Below are 25,574 nucleotides of genomic sequence, written 5' to 3' on the forward strand. Positions count from 1 at the left end.
ATGGGTTTGGTTCCAATATCGGAACCAACTTGGCTGTTAGTACAGCTCGTGCAGGCCAAAAACTCTCGAGCTTCATCCTGAACCCACTCCCAGTTGCCTCAGATCTCATTTGCCGCTTTCCAGACAAACGTTTTAGCATCTCTTGAGCCAAGTTTATTTTATTAATGTTTTATTCATATTTTGTGTTTAAAATCTCTTTCCTTATAATCATTTTTATTTCTTGTAGTTCTCTGGTGTATTTTTACTATCCTTTGACCCCCTTCCCATACACTACCATGTAGTTCTTACTATCATTGTTAATAGTTTTCCTGTACACTTTGGTGTTGCTGTAATTATTGTTGATAGTCCCCTTCTTACCCTTTTATTCTTCTGTTACTGTTGTACTGTATAGTGTAGTGTTTGTTTTTCTTTTTCCTGCTTGTTCGTCATTATGGCTGACCAACCTAAAGGGCCCGCTGGGTTTAAAAAGGGTCAAAAGTGTGGCCACAAAATTCCCCTTTCAGACAGTCATCTTTTATGTATCTACTGCTTAGGGGCCGTTCATCTTCAAGAGGACTTCGGCATTTGCCCCAGCTTTAGTCAGAGAGCTCTTATCGAAAGGAAAAATAAATTAATCTTAAAGGGCTTAATTCCATAGCCCTTAGGGAAGCCATGTCTGCTCCGAAGACTAATTCTGATGATTCTTCCTCTTCATCTTCTTCATCCATAGAAAAGTCAAAAAGAGAAGCTTGTCGGTTCCATCTTCCCTTTGGAACTGACTCACAAAAAAGCATAGATCATTAGGCTCCATGAAGAACTTTGGATCTGATGGAAGGTCTGTCTAAATTTTCAGTGCCGGAGAAGTTTTCATCAGTACTGAAAACTGTTATGGATCCAAATATGCTGACCAGGACTTCAGCACAACATGAGAGTCAGATTTCAACTCAGGACACTTCATTTATGACACCAACTATATTGGTGCAGACAACTCAACTACCTGAATTGTCAAGAGTGGTCTACTCACCTTCTGCTGATCCCTTTGCTGGTGAATTGCCTGAGGTCTTTTTACAGAGACCAAAATCTCCTTATCAAACCTCTATCCGTTCCACCAAAAGTCTCACCAAGTTTGATGTGGAGAGACTAGTGAATAATGTTCTGTGGGAGAGAGGACTTAGTGAACTCCCCACGGCTCCAACCCCTTTGGGTCTCGGAACCGATTCAGTTTCCACCCCTGTCACTACTCATCTCTCACTGTGATCTCCTCTGAGGTTTTAAAGATGTTAGCTCCAAGTCTTTTGGCGCCGACTGTGTCAGTAACTGAGATATCTCTCCCTTTGGAACCAATTATTCCACTGAGTTCTTCACCCCCATTGATCCTGAGATCTTCTGGGGCCACATCTGCCCTGTCAGCTCCGAGGAGCCAGGGTTGACTCCAGCTTTTTCAGAGAGTCTCTGCACCTTGGAGTTTCAGCACAGTGCAGCTCGGCAATGGCTTCTGCTTTGGGGGCTGTCTCGTCAAAGCATGGAGTGACCACAGTTCCAAGGCAGTCTTTCTCGCTTCCGGGCTGCCTTCCATCTTCAGGGGGACAGCCTTTGAGGCAATGGAGAGAGCTTTGGCCACAGCAGTCACTCAGTCAGTCCCATCCTCCTCAGAGTGTTTTCCGTCATCATGTTTTCTTATTTGACCTGCTTCTCCACTGGGGCAACGCGTACTGAATCTACAGGACCCACAGATTCATGTTCTGTCCTCTTCTTATACCTCCCCAGACCATCCCCTGAGGTCACAGAGGACACCTATTTTGAAGAAGGGGAAGGGTCCCCAAGGTCACCCCCTGATGATTTCTCCTTTGGAGACATCCTGGAAATTTTAAAACAGAGGGGTGACTGGAAGTCCCAAAATCCTTCCTCAGAGGAGTTGGTGTACCTGCAGGCTTTTGGCACTTGTCTGTCTACCTCTTGGTTGACTTAACCTGCTGACGAACTCATCCAGTTGATCTCACAGCGGGCGTGGAAGTTGCCAGACTCCATTGAACCTATTCCCAAAAGACCAGAAAAAAATGTATCTGCCCCCAATGACAAGCAATTCTGGGCTAAAGGTCTGCCAGTAGATGCCATGGTCATGGTGGCCACCACTAAAAAGGAACTGACTGATGAAAGTTCCTCTATCCATCCTCCCAGTAGAGTCCTGGTTGATGGATAGGTTTGGGAAGCTGGTTTAAGCTTCATCGACCTTTGCTTTAGGGCCTCTGAATTTCCTGGCACGTTTTACCAGACTCCAGAGGGGCCTGATCAAGGAATTGTCAGATAACCTCACAGGAGCTGTTACTGAGGGGAGTCCAAGACCAGGTTGCTTTCCAGTTAGCCACCCTGGAGTCCATGTCAAATTCATCCAAGAGATTCATTCAACATGCAGCCGAAGGGACTACCCGTGCGGCGGGTTCAGGTGTAGCCATAAGGAGACATGCTTGAATGCACCTTTGTGACTTTGCGGAACCATTTAAGTCTTCATTTGTCAATGCTCCCTTTGACAGATTGTCTCTTTTTTGGTCTGAAAGTTAGAGAGACTTTATCCAGGTGTGAAAAGGATGGTAAGACCCTTTCTGCAGTGGGCGTATGTTTTTCCACTCCCCAAACACCCTTTTTCCAGGAATCAGAGGTGTGGAGGAAAGATGTGGTTCAGGAAATCCCAAGGACCTTTGTGGGACACACGTGATACCAGTTCTCCCAGGGGCAATGGGGGGAACTGCAATGGAAGATGCCATCCACGCAGCAGAGATGGTCTGCAGAATCATTGCTTTAGGGACTCCTTTACTGATAAGCCCTTTCAGTGTTCCTGAAGGGAAGTCTGATTGTCTTCCTCTGGAGGCAGTTGGGGGACATTTATCCTTGCATCAAAGCACCTGGAAAAATATTGCAACAGATTCTTTGGTGCAACAGATCATATCCAGAGGTTATACCATACCATTTTCCAGTCCTCCCCCCACTTGCAGGAAAATCCCCGATGTTCCACCCAATCAGAGGGAATTAGCAGTTCTGGAAATTCAAAAGCTGCTAGACAAAAGAGTCATCCAAGAAGTGTCACCAGACCAGAGAGGCTCAGGAATTTACTCAAGATTCCTTTTAGTGCCAAAAAAGACAGGGGACTGAAGACCAATTTTGGATCTCAGTGTGCTGAACAAAGCTGTTCGCCAAACAAAATTCTGGATGGTCACTGTACAGTCCATCCTTCCATTTTTGGGAAAGGAAGATTGGATGTGCTCAGTAAATCTTCAGGATGCATATTACCACATAAAAATGGAAAATGCTCCAGAAGATTCCTCCGCTTCTGGCTGGGAGCCAGTAAGTACCAATACAGAGCACTGCCCTTTGGCCTCACCACAGCCCCCAGGGTGTTCACCAAATGTATGGCAGTAGTAGCAGCTCACTTGAGACTGCAGGGATTCCAGGTGTTTCTGTACTGGGATGACTGGCTCATTACCGCTCCAACCAGGCATTAATTCATAGTGGCAAGGAATTATATTCTCAAGACCTGTGTGTACCTAGAAATAATGGTAAATCACAAAAAATCCCAACTGACTCCAACTCAGAGCCTAGAGTTTATAGGGGCAGTACTGAATACGACTTCAACCATGGCATCCCTTCCTCCAGTCAGATTTCAAAAAATTATAACTCCGGTTCAAAAAATGATCCACAGAAAGAAAGTACCCACTTGACTAATCTTGCAGGCTCTAGTGTCAATGGCAGCAACAATAACTCTAGTTCCCCTAGCCAGATTCCATATGAGAATTGTACAATGGCTACTGGCACCTCAATGGCCCTTGCTATACCAACCTGTGTGTTGGATGAGAATCTAATCACCAGTCATTGCAAGAAGGATCTGGCTTGGTGGATTCATTCCAAAGAAATTCTCCTGGGCTACCCCTTCATCCTCCCAGAGCCCAAGGCTATAGTGACCATGGATGACTCCCAGATGGGGTGGGGAGGCATTTTCTGGGCAAGACTGTCCAAGGCACTTGGTCACCCAACTTGCATATCACTGTTCTGGGATTAAGAGTGGTGCTTTTAGTGTTGCAAGCCTTTTAATCAGCTTTTTCTCTGGGGACAGTTCAATCCAAGCAGACAATATGTCAGTAGTTTGGTACATCAACAAACAGGAAGGAACCAAGTCTTACTCCCTTTGACGAGAAGCACTCAGGATGTGGCAATGGATGATATTTTCCAGCCACTTTCTTATAATGACGCCATTCCGGGAGTTCCAATGTCATACAGACAAACTGAGCAGATGTATACTTCAGCCTCACAAGTGGTCTCTCAATCCAACAGTGGCAGAAGGGATTTTCCATCAGTAGAGCCAACCTTGCAGTATCCTGTTCACCTCTCCCCTAAACAACATATGCAGCAGCTACTTTGCCCTAATCCCCCCCCCTCCAGGGAAGTCACCAAGAGATTCTCTTCTCCACACTTGGCCCCCTGGACTACTATATGCCTTTCCCCCTGATACCTCTAATTGCAAAATTCCTACAGAAAGCACTCATGCTGAAGAGCAAAGTAATCCTCATTGCTGCTTATTGGCCTTGGCAGATATGGTTCCCCTTTCTTTATCCTTATCTGATTCAACGATCTTGGACTCTGGACCTGGCTCCAGACTTTCTGTTACATCTAGCCGGACCAGTTCATCCAGATATTCTGAACCTGAAGCTGACAGCATGGTTCCTCCAGTTCCAGCAGTTGCCAGGCGTCTTAACCTTTCTTCCTCAGTATGCAAAATTCTCTTAGCTTCTCATAAGCCTTCCACCCGGAGACTATACTGTAGTAAATGGAAGAGATTTACCATTTGGACTCAAGAAAAAGATATTGACCTTTTTCTCTGCTTCTATTGAAAATATTTTAGAATTCTTAGCCACTCTTTTCAATGCAGGAGCTCCCCCTTCTACCATCAGGATTCAGCTAGCAGCAATTTCAAACTTCCATGATGGTTTGGAAGAACGTTCCTTGGCTTCTCATAAACTTGTAAGGCATTTCTAAAAGGGGCTCTGTCCCATATGTCCAAGATAAAATGAAGATTGACAACATCAGATAAAGAAGTTATGTACTTAGCATAACACTCCACCTATGTTGTCCATCTTCAATTCTCCTTGACTGCCCTTCCTCCATCCTCCGGCTTTTTAAGATTTTTTTTTGGTGGAATGGATACTTTCATTGTGATTATGGCATGTATTGAAGCATAGCAGATGTGGTTTCCATTACAGTTTCCTTTATTACACATTGTTTCTAATCTGGAAACTCGATCTGAGGTAACTGGGACAGGGAGATTGTGGGTAAGGATGAAGCTCAAGAGTTTTTGGCCTGTGCGAGCTGTAGTAATGGCCAAGTCAGTTCCAATATCGGAACCAAACCCATATGTCAAGGATAAATGAAGATGGACAATACAGATGGAATGTTATGGTAAGTACATAACTTATTTTTTCTTTACATAGGCACAGTGTTTATCTGCCGATTTATCTAAGTTTCACCCAATAAAGGTTTGCTGTTTTTTTACTAAGAAGTGAAGATATTTTTAATCGCAGCAAGCACATTAGTTGTTTTAGTACGAAGAATGAGGAAGCTGTTTTTATTCGCAAAAGTGAAGAAATTTTGATCGCAACAAGATTTTTTTTACTACTGCTTGGAGTTTAATTTACAAATATTTCTTCCTACTACAGCTTGGTGTTTTAGCTTAGCTCAAATAGCTGAAAAGGCTATTCTTTCATAATTTTTCTATTATTAAACTTCAGGAAACACACAGATATTATCTCGGAAGATGAAACTAACAGAACAGTTTCACAAATCTCATTACCTACTGTATTTGTCATCATCAATATGTATTTAATGAGAACTACCTAGAACCTAGCTGCTTTTTTATTGCTGCCAGTTACTTCTGAAGTTTTTTAACAAATCTCGGTAATAAAATGTTTTATATTTTTGTTCATAGACTCACCTGCCTGGTTGTAGTCTGGTGCCGCAAAAAAAGGTGTGTGTGTGTGTGTGTCTGTGTGTCTGTGTGTGTGTGTCTGTGTGTGTGTGTACACAGACAACAGCATCATCCTGTCCCCCATCAGTTTGGACGCAGAGTACCAATTCAGGCAGGCAACATGCTTCCCAACACATTGTCAGATGTGTGGCTAAGATGCCCATCTGCTTGTTCATTTTTTTTTCTGTCAGTGTTTCATGTGCAAAATAACCAGGCACTGAAATCTCACTCTAGAGTAGCCACTGAATTATTTTCTTTATTATATGTAATAAAGAAAAGACAATATATTTTCTAAAGAAGATACAGTTCTCAATAATGTCATCCCAGCATAAACCATAACGCAAAACTTTTGTTTACAAACAACTGCAGTAACATTGTTTGGTGCTGAGATAAGCTAGTGTCTGAATTGGTTGAAAATATTTAGCCTGGAACTTTGTAGCTTTCACCTCAATGTTTAATGGCTGTAATCACTTATTTACCCTTTTGTTTAGACCACGTCTGTTTCATAACTGCATGAATATGGATAGTGTTGTAGAAACAGGATGTGCAGTATGTCTGGGTAATTGTAGATTAAATAATATAACAACAGTGGAAATGGATTATTTTGTTCATCTGTTTAATGGAAATTTCTTACTCACTGATGTTGTTTTTTCCTTTACAGTTGAAACCTGCTGCTCTTTTGTTCAGATAGATCTGAGGAACTGGACCAACTGAGGCTACACACAGAACATCACCACATGGGTTCTTTAGAAAGCACAAAATCCCACTTCGCAGAGGAGAAGGCAGTGAGCTGTAGGAGACAAGTCAGATTCAAATGAACATTAATTTCTGACAGCCCTTATATTACTCTGTATGGAGTGAAGTTTACAGGATAAACTGCATGCTTTTTAACATCAGAGTGAATTTCCAACTCATCTCAATGAAACTAGACATTTATTCCATTTGTCTGATAATCCGTGGCCTGGTGTGTGTTGTGGTGTTCATTTTTGGAGCAGACAAAGTTCCTGACATTTATAGCATTTAGCGAACAGGAAGTCATAAAATGGATGCCACAAGGCAAAATATGATCCCTTCTACCCTAGGTACTGCTGGAATGGCTGTCCTGGGAGATATTACTCTGTCCATGGTGAACTCCACTCTCACCCAGATTTATAATGCAATCCAAGACTTGAATCAAAAATTTGACAGTCTAACCCAGAGGGTCAGAGTTCTAGAAAACAGGCTGGATGCAATGCAGGATGCTTCAAAGCAATCTGAGGTAATCTCAATGAAGGCGTTGGCGGCAGTCTCGGTGGTCGTTAAGGAAAACAATCTGCTGCGACAGCGCTTGGAAAGCCCTGAGAATTTAACCCGGCCTAAACATGTCAGCATCCCAGAAGGGAACAAGGGAGACAGCACTTCAGTTGGTGTCAGTACAGATGAGTTTGTTATTTATTCAGATATGAATTTAGTTTTATTTTTTTTAATTGAAGCATTTTATTAAGATGTATCTTATCAAAATTCTGTTTCTTAAAGATGATTTTTCATTGGGGGAAATAATATGTTGTATAGCATGTTATTTTTATTTTATTGGATGAGCCAATGGACAATATGTTCTTTTTCTGGGACAACCTGGTTAAGTAACTTGCTCATAGCAGCCAGTCGGGGTGGAAGGAGTCGAACTCTGTACTCTTGATTACATGAAACAGCATTGTCTTTACAGCTCAGAACCTTAATCCTCTGTGCTGTCAGATATTAGTTTGTACCAGCAGCATACAATCTAGACTGCAGGTAGTATTCTGCAACTACACTGGTAAATACTACAGTCACAGAAAACAGAAACAGTACATATACAAATAACTGCAAATTTAAGTTTTTATTAAATAAAACTCAACTTTTTGTACCATCCTAGTATTTGCTGACATGATACAACATGCCAGCAAACACCAGGATGTCATGCAGTGCTATGTTTTAATAAAGCTGAATTCAAATTAGGGTATATGACATGTGCCATATTTATGATTTTTTTTATACTGCAGAAAGAGAGATGCATGCTGGGTAAAGAAAATTGGGCAGAATGCTTAGAGTCAGAAAGTTTTGTAAGAGAATTAGCACCTTGGTTAATAGCGAGTTCTCTTCTTAATTTTTTTAAATTGTTCTTTGCAAAAAAGCAGAATATATTAATATGTAAAAAGGAACTTGGGTCAGTGAAAAGCACATCAGTACAGTTGTGCCATCTAGAATTATGGACACACTTTCCTTGATAGAGAAAAGTGTCAGTAGTGAGTATTCCTGTCAGCAGCTTCTGCTCCCAAATCTCCATTTGTCCACCTTGGAGCCATGAAAATGAATTTGTCAGTGTATTAGGTGTAGCATCTCCTTCCCCAGCTAAGTATAATTAGTTTATGGTTATAAAGAAAATGGTTAAAAATGTCATCACCAAAACCAATCCATGAAAATAACCTCTGAGCCTGCAACCCTAGATATGACACAGTTTCAATTCCATCACCATATTTAACACACACCCTTTAGAGTTGACCCAGTAGTCAGGGACTTTGGGACACACATAGATAGTAATCTAGCCTTTGAACATTGTGTGTCTACAGTAGATGAACCATTTACAGGTTACCTATGTCCATTAGAGACATAGGTGCCAAATCAGGGATGAGTTTCTGGTTTCCCATCCAACTGTCCAAGCTGCACTTGAATTGCGTTAAGGAGGAATTTTGCTTCACATGAATGGGCAGCCTGTTCCATATATGCTCTAGTCTCTGGGATATATACCTATCTCTCCAGCAGGACCTATTTATATCACAGGCAATGTTTAAGTCTTTAGAATGGGTAATTCTAGTGCTCTTTGTTTTGTGATATGCAGGAGGTTCATCAGAGTGGGTTTGACAATGCCCTGTATGCCAGGCATAGATCTCCCTTCAAAAGCCTGTAGGAGACATAATATAGGGATAGGGCCTTGAGGCAGTCTGAATAGGACATTTTACTTGTGCCCCGTATTCTTTAGTGAGGAACCTCTGTGGATGTTTCAATTGTTGGATATGCCTGGTTAGGTACATACCAAACGGGGCACTGTACGCAGTGATAATGGTTCATCTCCCAAGCCACTGCTTACACTTATCAAGGGTATCAGAACTTGTCAGAGATTTGGGATGCATGGCTAGGCTTAAAAAGGCCCTTGTGGTCGTTAGCCTAGTAAACACCTATGAACCTGTGGAACTAATGTTGACAGGTACTTGATCATCTTGACCCATAAAACGTCCCAGGTTACTGAAATCCCCTCCCCATTACCTAGAAATCCTTGCACAGAAGGCCTCCATCTCCAGATCTGTTCAACAGCTCAGTGAATTCAGATCACCCAGGAGATGTGTCTAGGCTTTTTCTTCGTCTTTGTATGGTAAAGAGCTGCTATTCAAATCTTTTTCACCTTATTCTGTCTTTCTATGTTTTATTTTTCCAGTAATTTATTGCAAGTTTTTTTGCTAATGTTCTTTTCCAAGTTTTTGTAGGTTCCCTGCGTATTCAAAGTGCTAATGCTATTTTATTAAACAATATTTACTCAAGTCACCTGATGTTGCGGTTTCATTACTGTCTTTTGAGTATAGTTAACAGTTTTGGAACTGTTAAGGTTTCAGATATGTGATTGTTTGGTTTGTGGGTAAGGGCTAAGAGTCACATTTCTTCAGGAAGTGCTCCTATGGTGAAAAAGGGGATTTCACTGGATAAGCAGTGAAATGTTTAAAGTGCTTTGGCGAACAACATTTTCAGAGGAGTGCATTAGTTGTGCCTCCTTTAAACCATCAGCTATTAAGGAATGGACTACTCACTCAGAGTACGAGATGCTTGGGGCTTCCCTTGCAGGTTATTCCAGATCTTCTCCAGTTACTTCTAGGTCCTTTCCTCCTTAGAGGATGGTACTATCTGACAGGGATGTGCATATTTATACAAAAAAAAAAAAAAAATAGGCAAACTGGTTGAGTCTGCTGCATCAAAAGATACTAGTGATGATGTAGTCATTTTACCTTCTTTCTCCAAGTCTGTGCCTGGTGTGGATCCATTGAACAGGTCTCCCCGCCTCTCTTTGTTGTAATAGTGCAGGTACTGTGGATGTGAAAACGGAGTTCTGAACCTCCAGACCTTCCTCTGCTGCTTCCAGTGAGCACTGTAGATCATTTAGTCCAACTTAACTACAAGAAAATGTGAGAAGCCTCATTTCAGATGCATCGAATTTGGTTTGAAGTGTTCTCCCCACTAGCTTTGGGGGCCCTGAGACACCTCCTTTGCTAGACTTCTCTAATTCAACTCTTGAGCTTTCCAGTTTGGTGTGCATTTGAGCTCCATTTCCATCTAAGCCATCAGTTGGCCCACAAAGTTTGGCATCAGTGTCACTGACCCTTTCAAGGTTGATACCTTCGATAGAGCCATCTGCAGCAATAGCTTTAACCTTGACCTCTGGGGGAGGAGTGTCAATCCCATTGTCTGCCTCAGATGGAGATGTGTTGGAGCTGACCTTGGTTCCCTTGGTCTCAGAGCTTAGTATTACATCCCAAAAACTCAACAAGACTTTATTTCATCTTGTTTACTTCCCCATTTACCCAGAGATACTTCAATTATGTTTCTCCTATTCCTCGTTTGGGAGGACTTTTTTTAGGAATGTTTTGGTCTAGAAGTGGCACAGGGATTTATTTACATTTTCCCAGTTTCTCCTTATGCTAAAATTTGCAGAAACTCAACAAGGCCGAGGGCATCCCAATAACCCCAGTTTAGACCTCACAAGTTTGCTTTCTCCTGCTTTGGCCTTGCATCTTGGACTGACCCCCCCCCCCCAGGTCTGATACCTTTCAAGATCCTAGAGTCATACCTCATGCAGTCAACCTCACTTGGACCTTCACTTACAGAGGTTACCTGCATGTTTCCTGTAGTGGCCAGGGACCCTTCATATCCTACTAAGATAGTCCAGAGGCTTACCTCTGCCCAGAAACCAGGTACCAGGAAAATGTATTGCTCTGAATGCATTTGTTTCTTGGCTTGGGCCAAGACCGACCACCTAGAGCCTTTCACATTTCCTGCCCCTTGGATGTTAGTGTACTTTTCCCATACATTTGATGCAGATCTGACTTCTTTTTTAGTCAGAGGTCTTCGAACAGTCGTTTCTAATTTTCTTCAAGGTACAAACTACTCATCTTTGGCCCCTCTGAGAGTTTGTAGTACTTTCCATGGGGAACCTTTCTGATGCATCCTTCAATTAGATTTCACTTTTTCCCCACAGGAGCTATACTTTGTTCTAGAACAGACTTTTTCTCCATTCAAGGCGACTTCTTTGCTGACATGAAATTCCTTACTAAAAAACTCTCTATTTTGATGTCTAGAACTTTGGCAAAAAGAGTTTGAGTTGTAATCCTTTTGTGTTTGTCCACCCTATGTTGTCTTTCACAAGGACAAGAGCACCTTATGAAGCAGTTCATCCTTCATGCCAAAAGTTGCTACAGAATGTCGTAATAACCACTCTGTACATCTTCCGTTTGCTTCACCAGTTGCTATGATCAGGGTGAATATATGCTGCATTGTACGGATGCCTATAGACAGCTAGGATTTTACCTCTGCAGAACAAAAACAATAAGGATCCCCAAGTAATGATCTTCTTTTGTTCCCAAACGTTAGTCTAGAAGGTATCCAAAATAACTACTTACTTCATGACTTTCACAGTGTCTCATTTTCTGCTATGAAAAGAATAGAAGGCCACGGTCTCAGGTCTCCAATGCACGTATTGCTAGGGGTACAGCTACCTCACAAGCCTTTTTTCAAAAATGTTTCTGTGGATAACAGTTGCACAGCTGTCACATGAGCATTACTAAAAAATGTTAATAAGTGTTATTGGTTAGCTGCTGTCTCCAGTTCGAGTGGCATTTGGAGCTGCTACTCTCTCATGAGACACCCAACACGTTTAGTTTAAAATTGTGTCCTGCATGTGACAGAGTGGAAACCCCCAACTTCAGATATGAAAGTTCTATGCTTATCGAAACAATAGATCTGCATTAGCAATTTAAAGTCCAACACAGAATCTGTCCCTGCCTACTGATCCAATGAACATTGTCTTCTTGGAGCCTAATTCTGGTGTAGTTTGGTTACTTCTTTGTCACTCCATCTTTTGGGCATAGATCTGGAAAAGGGGAGCCTTTGGCACAGGGATTATGGGTAAGGGGCTTGGTTTATGATTTCAGCTGACTAAATACATGTTGATCTTAGTTCTACAGGTGATGGAACTGAAATTGACAGTGCAGTTATATACTTTTAATTGTACAGCGCAGTACTGTTGATAAAACATGGTCACTGCATCATTGCTTACAGTGTCCCACTTTAAGACAAGTGCAGATCTGTTATTATGTTAAGTATGTAATTTTAATTCCTGTCCTCAAGAAACTGTATTTCCTCCGGTTGTTCTGGAGAACATAAAGCACTTTCATAATGGTTGTAGCTTTAGACATGACAGTCATGGTTTTCATTTATCTTCAATAGTTGCTGTGTTGAGATGACATCAGGGTGTTGAGGCTGATATACACATAATGTGGCACTACATAATCACAGCCTTAGTTAGGACCTATGAATCTCTAAAATAGTCATAGAATTGTACAGAAAATAGCACTTTTCTAGCTGCTTCAGCCAGTGTTGCTCAATTAATTTGTCTTAATGAATTGCAATATTTTTCAGTGTATTTTCCTTTGTTTTGTACCATTTTTCCCCAAAGGTCATGCAGATGCTTCTTATATGATGTCAGTCTGTAGTAACAGATCACATATTAAACAGCAGTTGAATTGTTGTCTGTAGTAAAGCAATTCATTTACATCCATGGTAGGAAACTGCTATAGATGTTTTGGATCCATTATGTAAATCCACCTCCAGAGTTTTGTAGTGAGCTTGTGCTTCTTGCTCTACATTTTCAAGACATGGGGTGCATTTATATTGTAACTGAACTGAAATTCAGGTGAGCCTGGGATGGGGTACAGTGGACAGAGGCCTTGCTGATGTGATGCCTCTCCTTTCATTCCTGGAACATGGATAATCTATTCTAAAGCATAGTTTGTGTGACACAGCTGAGGAAAGTTGTCTGGGAGGCTGTAATTCTGGACATATTGTGATGTCAGTTGTACTAGTGAGCATGGCAAATTGTCAGAAGCTAAGTGTGTTGAACCTGATCCACAATTAATCAGGGAAATGAGAGAGAGAGAGCAAACGTGGAGACTACATAATAATGAGAAATCAAAAAAATCCACAAATTACCAGGATGAAATCCATGCAGAGTAAATTTATGAAGTACTTTCATCCTTTAGTAAGAAGTTTGCATACACAGCACTCCACTTCATTGTTTAAACATTCTCAGATCCATCCATCCACAGCCCCTTTTTCCCATTTTTGTACATGGGATTCAGGGTGTTACTTCAATAATGACAATCATCTAGATCCAAGGTTTACACCACTGGCTGGCTAGCTCTGCAGCAGTAGTTCACCCCCACCATGTACCCGTACACACGCTCACACCTATGGCCAATTTAGAGTGTCCAGTCCACCTACTGCATGTCTTTGGAATGTGGGAGGAAACCGGAGCACCAGGAAGAAACCCACGCGAACACAGGGAGGACATGCAGTCTCCACACAGAAGGAACCCCAGCCAAGAATCGCACATTCTCAGATGTATGCATAAATTTAAAAAGTATTTTTTCAGCATTGATGCTTGTAATCCAAGTGTAAGAGTTGAGGATTTTAACAAGCACTTTGAAAAACAGAGAGTATGATTGAATGCTAGCCAGCCTCCAGTGCTCATTGATAATATTAGTATTAAAAAGCTTACTGAGATTTAAGTGTACTTTTAACAAGTGATTTTTATACCTTTGTTTGCATTCTTTTTGTGTTAATCATATGATAGAGACGGATTAGTTATTTAAGTAGACTACTGTGTACTTTGTTATTCTGAAGCAAACTATTCTTACCAAAAGACAAAAATGCCTTAATAAATTTACTCTCTTTGGATTTCTTCCTGGTGATTTATGATTTTTTTAGACTGGTTTTTTTTTTCCCCACAATGTCATTTTGGGGTATTTGCATGTTACTTTGGGTTACTTTCTGTCATGAAAATGGGCAAGAATGAGGGTGATTCCTTAAGTTTGCCATCTAATTTTACTCTGCATTCTGTTTTTGGTGAACACATATTTTGAAAAGTTTGCCAACACAATATGTATGAGCCTTAATGACTCTTGATACATCACAACCATTAAGGCTGATGATCATAGCTAAACATTAAAGAGAAGTCGTCTCCAAACAAAGGCAGGACTGAAGAAAAAAATTCTAAACCCATTAATCCATTCAGAATAACTAATTTGAAAGTGGCAGTAGGCTGTATAGCTATTGATGTGACATATTTGGAGAATAAACTCACCGTTCTCATGAGGACTGTACTGAACATTACAGGATGCAGAAAGAACTTGAACTAAACGAATTTCTAAATGATATTATTCATGAAAGTGATGCATTTAGGTAAATCACAGCTTTATATCACTGCATAAGTTATGAAGTAATGTATGTTATGTTAGAAATAATTAAACCTTACTTTACACAGTAAGAGATGAAAATGAAGAATTGAAGCCTACTGTGATAGAAGATTTTAGTAGTGTTTCTACTGTATATGAGAAGTTATTTATTAACTTAAAATGTTTGAAGAGTGTTATCAAAACAAGGAAACATAAACAATGCAAAGAGATACAAAGAAATATGCAACCGAGTTCACCTCTAACTATAATACAAGACCAAGTCATAAAAGTGGTATCAAAAGCTAAAAATAATGTATCAGTGGATCCTGACAATATGAACCACGATTCAGCCACACCTCTAACAACACTGTTCAGTATGCGTCTGTATCACATTATCGCAGACACAAAATGTCGAACATTCAAAAGAGTGAAAATACAGAAACTCGAAGTCTGTATTGTGGGGGGCTGTGCCCCCCCCCCCCCGCTAAATATATATTCCAACTCTGAGATCGCACTACAGTGAGGAAAGGGCAAATATCCCACTCTGCACTGTACTGCGATCTCAAAAACGGAACTTCGAGTTTTCAGCACTTTCGCTCTTTTCACGTTCGACATTTTCAGTTTACGATAATGTGATATAGATCCGTTCAGTGTCAGCCTCCTTACAGGTTTTCTACCAAGCGAATGAAAAACGGCAACAGTCATTCCCATGTTTAACATTTATTGCATATTAGCAAGTCAAATGGCATCAGAAGTAATCAGTTTGGGGATCTAAACCTCTTCTGCAACATTAACAAAATGATTGGGAGATACAGTTGTATGAAGAGGATATGCTATGGAACAGACTCCCTGTGCACATAAAACAAAGTTCATCCCTGCCCATTTTCAAGTGCAACTTAGATTTGTGGATGGGGAAACAGAAAATTTACCCCAGGACCGACCCCTGTACTATTGATGAACCGAGGCAGCTCCTTATATGCTTTATCCCATACATGGGGTCCCCCGCAAATTATCTGTGGTATGATTGCAGTTATTCAGATTAGGGGTAATGTATGATTATCAACCACGGGATGGGCAAGGCCAATCTATAACCAAATGGGATAAGTTATTTCAAGTACAGAAACAGAAACTGGCTAGGCTTAAAATGGTCCACAAGGGCAGCTAACCTAGTACTTACCTATGAACTTAAGACTAAAGGCACCCATAAGCAGAATTAGTGAATGAACAAGCTTTTTTAGGTGCACAGAGGAAGACCAGTTGGCCGTTGAGAATGTCTTTTTGACTGGCTCAGACAAGCAACAGCAGTAACCACTTAAGTCCACATAAAGGAAATAACCAATAAGAGTGTGAAAGCAAATCAACAGCCTGAGTGGTGCAGAGCTACAGTTATCCCACTCCACAAGGGGGGATCCACCTTGGATCCCGGAAACTACCGTCCCATCAGTCTGGGTAGAAAACACACTGCATGGATACCAGCAAAGAATAAATTTGAGAACTTGAAGAAAATCAACCAGAAAAGGTGAAGAGAAAACACTGACTGAGAAAAATATTGCAGCTGTTCAGCAGAAAGCAAGTTCATGCTCCAGATTTGGTAGAAAACATGGCTTCCAGTAATTTAGAGGGGAATAGGTCAAATGTATTCAGACATGATTAAAACAAATGAAACACTGAACAAGTATATCAACTCCTATAACAAAAGGCTGGAAAAAAATGGAAGAAGCTTTAAACAGCTATTCAGATGAACTGATAAAACTGTAAAAAATCAGAGGCAGAAACAAAGAAAAGACCACTTGAGTATGAGACTGCTCAAGAGCAGCTGTTTCAAAAATTTGTAGTGTTTGGGGACAGAGCACACAGAGAAAACCTGAGATTGTCTGCTGTACCAGAGAAATTGGAAGAAGCAGACTGTATTAATTTTATGATAGCACAAATAAGTAACTGGACTGGTATTCCACAGCAGGCTTTGTTAATTGAAAGGACGTTTCATGTGTATGCTCCAAACCTGACCATGAGAAAGCAGCCAAGACCTGTATTAATAAAGATACAGTCATACCAGCAGAAAGAGTTGATCCTGGCAAAACCATGGCAAAGGTCAAAGTAATAAAAAATGGGGACAGTATAGTGTTTGCGGAAATGATTATGTACTGTACATAATACAGAAGAAGAGCAAATTTATCCCAGCAATCAGGGAATGTCAAGGGGCAGGTGTGAGATTCAAGCTGCTGTATCCGACTGTCCTTGAAATATTTTTTATTGGTGGATCAAAGTAATTTTTTGATTCTGAACAGGCTACGGGGAAAATACAAAAGTTTATCCAACAAAAAGTGAGCCATCAAACTGAAGGGGACTCTGCTTCTCATTCTTCTGTTAATCAAGATCATATAGAGAATTTGTCAGTGAAACCTTTTTCAGTGTTCCAAAGTAAAATGCTTAAGAGAGAGAGAGAAAAAGCACAGGAGTTGACTAGAAGAATCGGGAGTATCTTTGACTTGAACTGGAGTCCAGGATTGGGAGATAGAGGTGAATAGGAAGAAAAGCAGCACTGAAATTAGTGAATAAATATGAAACTATAAAGCATCAGCCACATTTGACTTACAAGAAAAAGTGGCTGTAAACTTGTTCAGGGTCTGACAGGTATATACCCCACTTCATATCATTAATGTTTGGAAGGACACTACAAAAGTTGGGTCGGGGGAAGAAGTAACTAAGTAGAACAATTTTTGATCTGAATAGTACTTTTATAAAACATTTCATAATCTAAATTGCATGTTATATAGTAAAACATTTTCAGTGATTGTTGTATGTGATAAAGATACTAACGTAAATAAGTACGTTTTTTTCTGTTTTAGTTTTAAGAAGTGTAGGCATTACAAAGTAAAAACAGAAGAAATAATGATAACGATTTCAGATCATGTGCTAATAATAACCAAGATAAAAATGCAGGGTAATGAAGTAAAAATGAGAGAGCGGTGCTTACCATCAATTTGTTAAAAAGAGAGGAGTTTAAGGAATGAGTAGAGGAAATTATTCGAAAGTTATTAGGGAATTTCTTCAGAAGTTATAACTAGTGAGTGGGATAAAATGAAAGTGGAGTTTAAAAATAGGGTAGTAATAAAAGAAAAAGAGATAGAGTTAAGAAGTGACAAGAATTATGTAGAGGAGCTAACAAAGGTTGAAGTATTGCAGAATAAGGGAAAGCTGACAGAACAAGAAGAGGAACAATTGCAGAGTGCCAAAGAGGGAATAAAGGAGAATCTGGATAGTATGCATGAGTTTAGAAAGATTGCTTTTAAGCATCAGTTTTTTGATAGTAACTCTAGAGCACAAAAAGTCTTACAACAATGATGTAGGCACCAGAAAGTAGAAAAGGCTGTTACCAAACATAGGGAGCCTATAACAAGAAAAATAACCAGAGAGCCTAGTTATTAGAGATATTACAGAAACTTTATGAAAATTTGTGTAAAGCAGAGGAATGTGGTAATCAAGAAAAAGCACAGATGGAAATATTTATGGAAGACTTAACTATGCCAAGGTTAGAGGTAGATGAGGCTCAACAATTAACAGTTAAGATAGGAGGAGATGGGGTAAAAATGGTCGCATATACTTGATCTACAGGAAAGTCTCCCGGATTAGATGGTATTCCTGTGGAAGTTTGGAAGCTAGGAAGGAAGAAAGTGGTAATGTGGAAGATTTTGTTTAGTAGTGTTGTAAAAGGAAGGGAAGCACAAACATCCTGGAAGAAAGCTGTGGTAATTGTAATACCTAAGGATGGTAAAGATTCATCAGACCCAACTTCATGTAGGCCCATTTCAATTTTAAACAATGATTATGAAGTGTTTATGTCTATAATAGCTAAAGGAATGGCAGAGGTGTTGCGAATATTGATGGATATGGATCAATGCGGTTTTGTGTAGGGAAGTTAAACCTTTGACAACATTAATAATGATGATCCAGAGGGACGTAGACTGTAAGAAATTATTGCTGTTGCTGGTGGGTCTTGATGCAGAGAAAGCATTTGGCATAGTAAATTAGGATTTTATGACTACGGTAAGGGAAGTATTTGCATTCCCTGATATAATAATAATAAGGTTAATTAGGAGGATAAATGAGGGATCAGAGGCAAAAATTAAAGTGTAAGGGTTCCTTTCGGACAAGTTGTGTCTGAACAGAGGAACCAGGCAGGGGTGTCCTCTATTACTATTCTTATTTGCATCATATTTAGAGCCATTGGCGAAGAAAATAAGGGTCTCAGAACTTTAAGTATATAATTGGTACGGTAATCAAGAAAAGTTGGCTTTACTTGCTGACAATAGTATGTTTTTACCTGATAAAACCAGAAAAGGACATCTCAGTACTGTGCATTCTGAGACAGTTTTTTTTTTTTTTTCCAGGATATAAAATTAATGAGGACTAAACAAACAGTCTGACGAGCCTGATCTGCAAGGCCATGGAACATATTATCATGGAACTTATAAATAAAGACATTGGCAACCTCCAAACACTGAACCCCACCCAGTTTGGGTTCATGAAGGGCCGATCTTGTCTCCTGAACTTGATTGACTTCTTTGAATCAGTCTCCAGAGCTGTGGACGAGGGTAAGGCGGTCCACACAGCCTATCTGGACCTCGCCAAGGCCTTTGACACCATCCCCCACTCTGGAATCATAGATAGACTTGCTAAGCTTGGCATTAATCCCTACGTCACTCGATGGGTTGCTAACTGGCTTACTGACAGAACCCACAATGTAAAAGTAACCGACTCCAAATCCAGCTCCAGACACGTGACAAGTGGAGTACCTCAGGGTTCAGTCCTGGGACCGCTCTTATTTGGCATCTACTTCTCTGAAGTACAGGCCAACACTAAGGGACTCTGGCTAATAAAGTTTGCAGATGACTGCAAACTGGGAGCCATTATTGAATCCCCAAATGATGGGGATACTCTACAAAAAGACAGTACAGAAACAGATGCTTGGTGCCAGAGCCATGGGCTCAAGCTCAATGCCAAGAAATGTATAGTTATCCCCTTTGGGAAAAAACATGTACCCGTGAATTACCACATAGGTGGCAGTACAATAAACACTGAAAGTGTGATAAGTGACTTGGGGACATGGGTGGACAGTGGACTCACCTTTGATAACCACATCGCCACAACAGTCAGGAAATCCTTCTATGTGGCACACCTCATCACTAAGGGCTTTTCATCCAAAAAAAAGGAGGTCATTGTCCCACTGTACTCATCCCTCATTAGATCCATTATAGAATACAATGCCCCGTTTGGTATGTACCTCTCAAGACTTCTGCAACAAGTGGAAAGGCCGCAGAAATACCTCACTAAAAGCATCACAGGCCTAAAGCAGATGCCCTACGCTGACCGTCTTAAAGAAACTCCAGCTATACTCTGTTGCATATCGTCTACGCAGAGGCAATCTCTGCTTAACATACAAGGCCATGTCAAACCCAGAGCTGTTGGACATGCTACACTTAAAGAAATCCCAATCCCTCAGGGCCACACTCTCCAGAGATCTAAACCTTGTCATCACAATAAACAAAACATGCTGGAGGGATAGGTTCCTGACCCAGAGACTCCCCAGACTCTGGAATAGACTGCTCATACATGTCAAGCAGAGCGCCACTTTGGCCCTCTTCAAAAGGAACCTTGACGATTGGATGGGAGAAAGGAAATTCACCCCGGGGATCACGTCAGTCGCCCTGCTAGACAGGGGTCCAGGGAAGTAAATAGTGTGGGAAGAAATAGCCAGGGAATTGTTATGGCTAGGCTTGTATAGGCCCTAGGGCCGATAAGCCTAGTACCAACCCATGAACCTATGAAATGCTATAGCTGTAAACTTTGTACCCACACCTGAACTGGTTCAGCAATACCCATATTTATGGTGACATAATAAAATAATTTTTTTGGAGTATGGGTTAAAAAGGATTCTGTTATGACAGCTAAGGATATGTGGGAAGAGACTGAGCAAAAGATAATACAAAGTCTGAGAAATTGGAAGCTTTTGTTTGTGGACATGTCTAGCAAAATAGAAGTATTGAAAATGTTTATAGTCCCTATAGTTTTATATACAGGTGAAGCATATTTTTATCAACCAGAGGAGAAGTTGAAGACAGTAATTAATAAGGAGTTAAAGGATTGTATCTGCTAGTGGAAGAGGGCAAGGGTCAAGTGGGATATGTTGATCCTTCTGAAAGAACAAGGTGATTTAGGATAACCTGATTTGAAGGGATATTTTAGAGCTACACTATTAAGGATGCCATACATAACACAAGCAGAAAGCTATTACACAAAGTGGAAAGTGGTAGCGATGAAGCAGGGGGAAAATTCAAGAAATAAGGAAAGAGTGGGATTTTGGATACATATTCTTAATAACAGCCATACAGAATATTATATTGATAAAGTAGCAGAAAGTACTAAACCAACATGAGACTGGAGAAAGGAGATTAAACCAATAGGTTTATTTACAATTAGGGGTATAGTGAATAGGCAAGAGGGGGATGGAATTTACTGGAGAAAATTGGCAAAGGAACCAAGGTATTTGAAGCAAATAACTCGAGAGGGAAAGGTACTAGAATGGGAAGAGGCCGAGAGGTTGGACTGCAGGCTAAAGACAGCCTTCATTGTCAGGGATTGATATCAGAGTGTAGGCAAAGAGAATCCTAAGTAAAATACCTGCTCTCGTAGAGTTTTTAGTTGAATATAGAACAGAAGCTGCTGTTAAAAAAGGGATAATTAGTGTGACATATAAAACATTGCAGGATAAGTATAGGAATTGATCAGAGGAGGTCAGAAAAGTTTGGGAAGAGAGAAACTGGATAATCCACAAGAAAGCAATGAGAGGACATATGTATGGCTCCCAAATATGCAACAAAGTCTAGAAGATTTGAGATTTTGCTTGGAAGTGTTTGCATAGGTATTTTCATACCCTAAGCAGACTCCAAAGAAGTTTTCCTCTGGTAGACAGAAAATGTTGGAGGTATGATGGGGAAGAAACAGCTAATTGGTAACATATGTTTTGGGAATGTAATGAGTTGAAAGACTTAAAAATTTGCTACAGAGTTCTTTGTCAGAAATATTGAGTGAGTAAATGGTGTAACTAAGGAAACATTTTTTTTGTACTAGGATACAGTATTTCCTAGACATAGTAAGTTCTTGTTAAGTTTAATTCTGGTGGCTGCCAGAAAAACAATTATTAGAAAATGGAAATCAAAGTCTAAATCAACTGTATTTGAAGTAGTGAATATTTTAACAGAGATAAAAGAACTGAAAGCGAGATCTTTAGAAAAGGGTAAGAGCAAATTACTTATAAAAAGTGGAAATTGTGGGAACAGAGCAAATTACTTATAAAAAGTGGAAATTGTGGGAGCAGTACATACAGAATAATGTTTTGGAGGAGGAGTGGGGTTTAAGGGAAGGCAGGAATTGAGCAATTTATGTAATGCTGTATTGATGATGATTATATAAAAGAATGTGTGTGATGTATAATGTTTGTAACTGTGAACATGCTAACATGATTTGTTTACTCTTTTACTAACTGCATGTTTGCCTATGTCAGTGGTAATTCAGTAAAGGTTTTAAAAAATATTAAGAACATAATGCAACTCCCCAGGTTTTATCTCATGGAGAAGACTTTGCCTGCCCAGTCTGAATCAGATGAGCCATCTCACTCCTCCTTAGCCTATCTTATCCTCCATAAATTTTCCCCTTCAGAACTGAGAGCTTCTTTACTCGTTCTGCACTAAAAGTAAGATGCAGCCCCTCCTTCCTCACCATTCCCATCAGTGATTGTGACAGGTTGTCAGGGACCATTGTGAGTGCTGTGGGATCTGCCATGATGCCCTATACCTTAAATATGTGGGTGTAGGAATTCGTTTGTGGCTTCCTTCCCTCATCTCACCTCCTCTGTTCCATTGGTGCTATCACCAGTGCCGTAGTTATTTAGTTTTTTTTAATACATCAGCCACTAGTTTGCTGATTGCCTCCTCTGTGTTGTCTGTCTTGATCTTTGAAGCTGTCTTGATGCTATATTTATCTGTGTTGATGCCACTAATTGTGATGGTGCCCCTGATATTAGTGCTGTGTCATTGTCAATTGTTTTACACAGTTGTCAGGTACCACACCAGCCTTTATGACATCATCATCAGTGGTGTCCATCCACAGGGTGCTCTGTACTAAAGATGTTATCAGTGCATTTCCGGATGTGTGCTGTGATAGGTCAAATCCATGTCAAAGAACCCCCCCTCCGAGATCATATTCTGTACCCCAGTTATGGCACTGATATAGTCTGCATGTGCCCTTGTACCTGGGTCATTGACCTTTTAGCCTATCCTATCCCACCAGAGGAGAGGGATTATAGAACTTGCATGCTTCAAAAGGACCTCTTTGTCATCTGAGTCCATCCTCAAAGAGGCCCTGTAAAGGCCATAAAAAACAAAATATCACCCCCCCCCCGCATCAGCTGTGGAGGGCTTAGACAGTGAGGAAGATGCAAATTCCTCATTTCGTCCCCCCAAAGACCATAAATTTAGGGAATAGCTAGAACTAGTGCAACAGCTAGGGGGAATTGCCTGTTGTCTTTATACCATTCTCAGGGAAGAGGCTCCAGAAGGCCTCAAGGTCCAGCAAGCAGTTCTCCTGGGTGGTTCCTCCCCTGATGGACATCTTAAGAAAGGCTACCAGAATTGCCTGGGAAAACTCCAGTACAGTGACCGCTGTCTACAAGAAGGTTGGCCACATCTTCTTGCCTCCCTTGGTTATTTGGGCAAAGACTCCCAGCCTGACATGATGGTCTCAGCAGTAGTCCTAAAAAGGCTCCCACACTCCAGATCCTAGTAGTCAACCCTCCACCAAAACAAGGAGTCTCAAGCGATGGACAAATTCCTGGAGTGGGTTTATGTATTCAGCAAGTTAACATGGTGGAACTCACTTTATGGTGGGGATATAATTTTACTTCATGAATCTCTCCATTACTCATGACTCCTTCTCTGGAAGATGGACTGCTGGGTTTTAGGGATGACTTTTGTGGATGCTGAACTATGTGGCCTATGTGGCGTACTTAAAGAAGGATCCAACAGACAAAATGCATCGTATAGCAGAAAGCTTGATAGATGAAACTGTAAAATGTAAACTCTTGACATAAATCTCTACTGCTTCAAACATAGTAGCTTGTTACTGTTGGTACATCCTGTATATTTTTGCAGAGAGAGAGCTACCAGAGCTGCTGGATTTGGCATAGCTTCTGCTGTCTTGCATAGCTCAAGCTGATGGACTCAAGGATATGAAGCCAACCTTTTTAAGTTGCCTCTTTTTTGGCTCTCACACCTTTGAGAAAGAGGTGTGAGAGTATGTTGAAAATATAGAAAAACAGGGCATGACCCACAAAGGTATGAATGTGAAGTTCCAGCCTCTACAGCAAATATTTTTCAAGTTGTAGGACAACCAGTGCCTCAAGAGATTTTGGTGTGGCACACAGTCCAAGACTCGGCTAGAGATAGCTGGAATGAGGCCAAACATTCAGGGCAAATTTCAGCAAGTCACAAGACCAGAGGCAAAGGTCTTAATGTTCTTTTCTGAAGGTCACATAGTTCAACCATGGGTAAGACAGTAACAATCCTAAGGTCTTGCCCTGTTTTCCCTCTCTGAATGTAGTCTAGGTCTGTCTGTCCCTTCACCTGTGAATTTGAATGGACCTTCTTTGACAAGAATGGGAAGATCAGGACAGTAGTATTCAGAGAGTTTTCAGTCCCCCTTATAGCCCCTTCCATTCCACCTTCACTACTTTTGTCTGATGTCCCCCTCATGATGTATTGAAAGACTTCTGCAGCTTTCTGCTAAAAGAACAATGCAAGATGTTCCACCAGGGTAGAAAGAGTTAGAATATTATTCCAGGTTCATTTTAGTACTTAAAAAAACAAAGGATGTCAAGCCAGTTATTGATGTCTGCTGTATAAACAGACCTTTTAAATGGCCACAGTGCAGTCCATCCTTCCATACTCAGCTGAACAGACTGGATGTCTTGCTTAGACCCTCAAGATGCCTACTTTCAAAGAGTCCAGAAATACTTATCTTTGAATAGTATGCCAGTCATTACCAATTCTGGACACTTCCATTTGACATTACGTCAGAACTATGGATGTTCACAAGTGCATATCCACAGTAAAAGCCCACCAGAAACTTCAGAGAGTCAAGAACGTCTTATACATAGATCACTGGCTGCTTCTGCTCCATTAGCACAGGATCTGCTCTTGTCTGCAGGGTCTCTGCTCAGATTGTTCTATTCCCTGGAAATAACAGTGAATTTTGTGAAGTCACAGTTGTGAACATCCTACCTGCTGACGGACATTCAGAGGTTGTCAGTTGGACACAATCATTTACCACTAGCATCTTCTTCAGGGAAGGGTATTATCTGTTCTGTCCATTATTACTTTCAGTTTAAAAGATCCTAAACTCAACTGTTTCATCATGTTTTTTCCCAAAAAATATTTCAACTTACAGCTGAATCCATTTGTGCAATAACCTATGCTAGCCTGCAATGAATGTCCTACAGTCGACAGTATGGGTTCAGTGATCCAAGAACTTAGATCCCATGTTGCTTCTCTTAAGAATTTCCAAAGTCAGGAAATGACAAGTGCAATGGTGGAGAGTATTGCCTTTAGGAACCCTTTCCAGTTACCAGCCCCACAGAAGTCAGTCATCACAGATACGTCTGACTGGGCATGGAGTTGGGGATGGGGATGCTACAATGAATAGATGGTCCAAGGTGATTTCATGTCCCAGGGATCCAACCTCAGCATCAATATCCAGGAAATGAAGGCAGTCCTTGTCACAAGATTTGCCTTTCAGGTCTCCCTTATCATGTGACTGTCGTTCACTCCAGTAGAGTGGCAGTGATGTGATGTATTAGCAAGTAAGGGGGAACCTAACCTGTGCCAGAATATTATCAGAATCTGGCATTGGGCCATCCATTTCCATCACTTTCTAGTGGCCAGTCACTTTCCAGAGGAAACCAATTCTGTTGCAGAGAGGCTGCCACTATCTGGTGATGCCCCATGAACATTCTCTTTCAT

At 40.8% G+C, this 25,574-nt stretch overlaps 1 protein-coding gene across 1 annotated transcript in view; it reads left to right on the forward strand.

Annotated features, from left to right (window-relative positions):
* Positions 1 to 25,574, forward strand: part of LOC122816323 (gastrula zinc finger protein XlCGF57.1-like) — a 394,327-nt gene that overhangs the window by 198,119 nt on the left and 170,634 nt on the right. The window contains exon 2 of the mRNA XM_044089052.1: positions 6,651 to 7,397. Within this exon, the coding sequence (XP_043944987.1) occupies positions 7,032 to 7,397 (366 nt within the window). The 5' untranslated portion in view covers positions 6,651 to 7,031. The remainder of the gene's footprint in view (positions 1 to 6,650; positions 7,398 to 25,574) is intronic.

Source organism: Protopterus annectens, chromosome 12.part0 (assembly GCF_019279795.1).
Source record: "Protopterus annectens isolate FY-2018-M chromosome 12.part0, PAN1.0, whole genome shotgun sequence".
NCBI classification, from domain to species: Eukaryota; Metazoa; Chordata; order Ceratodontiformes; family Protopteridae; genus Protopterus; species Protopterus annectens.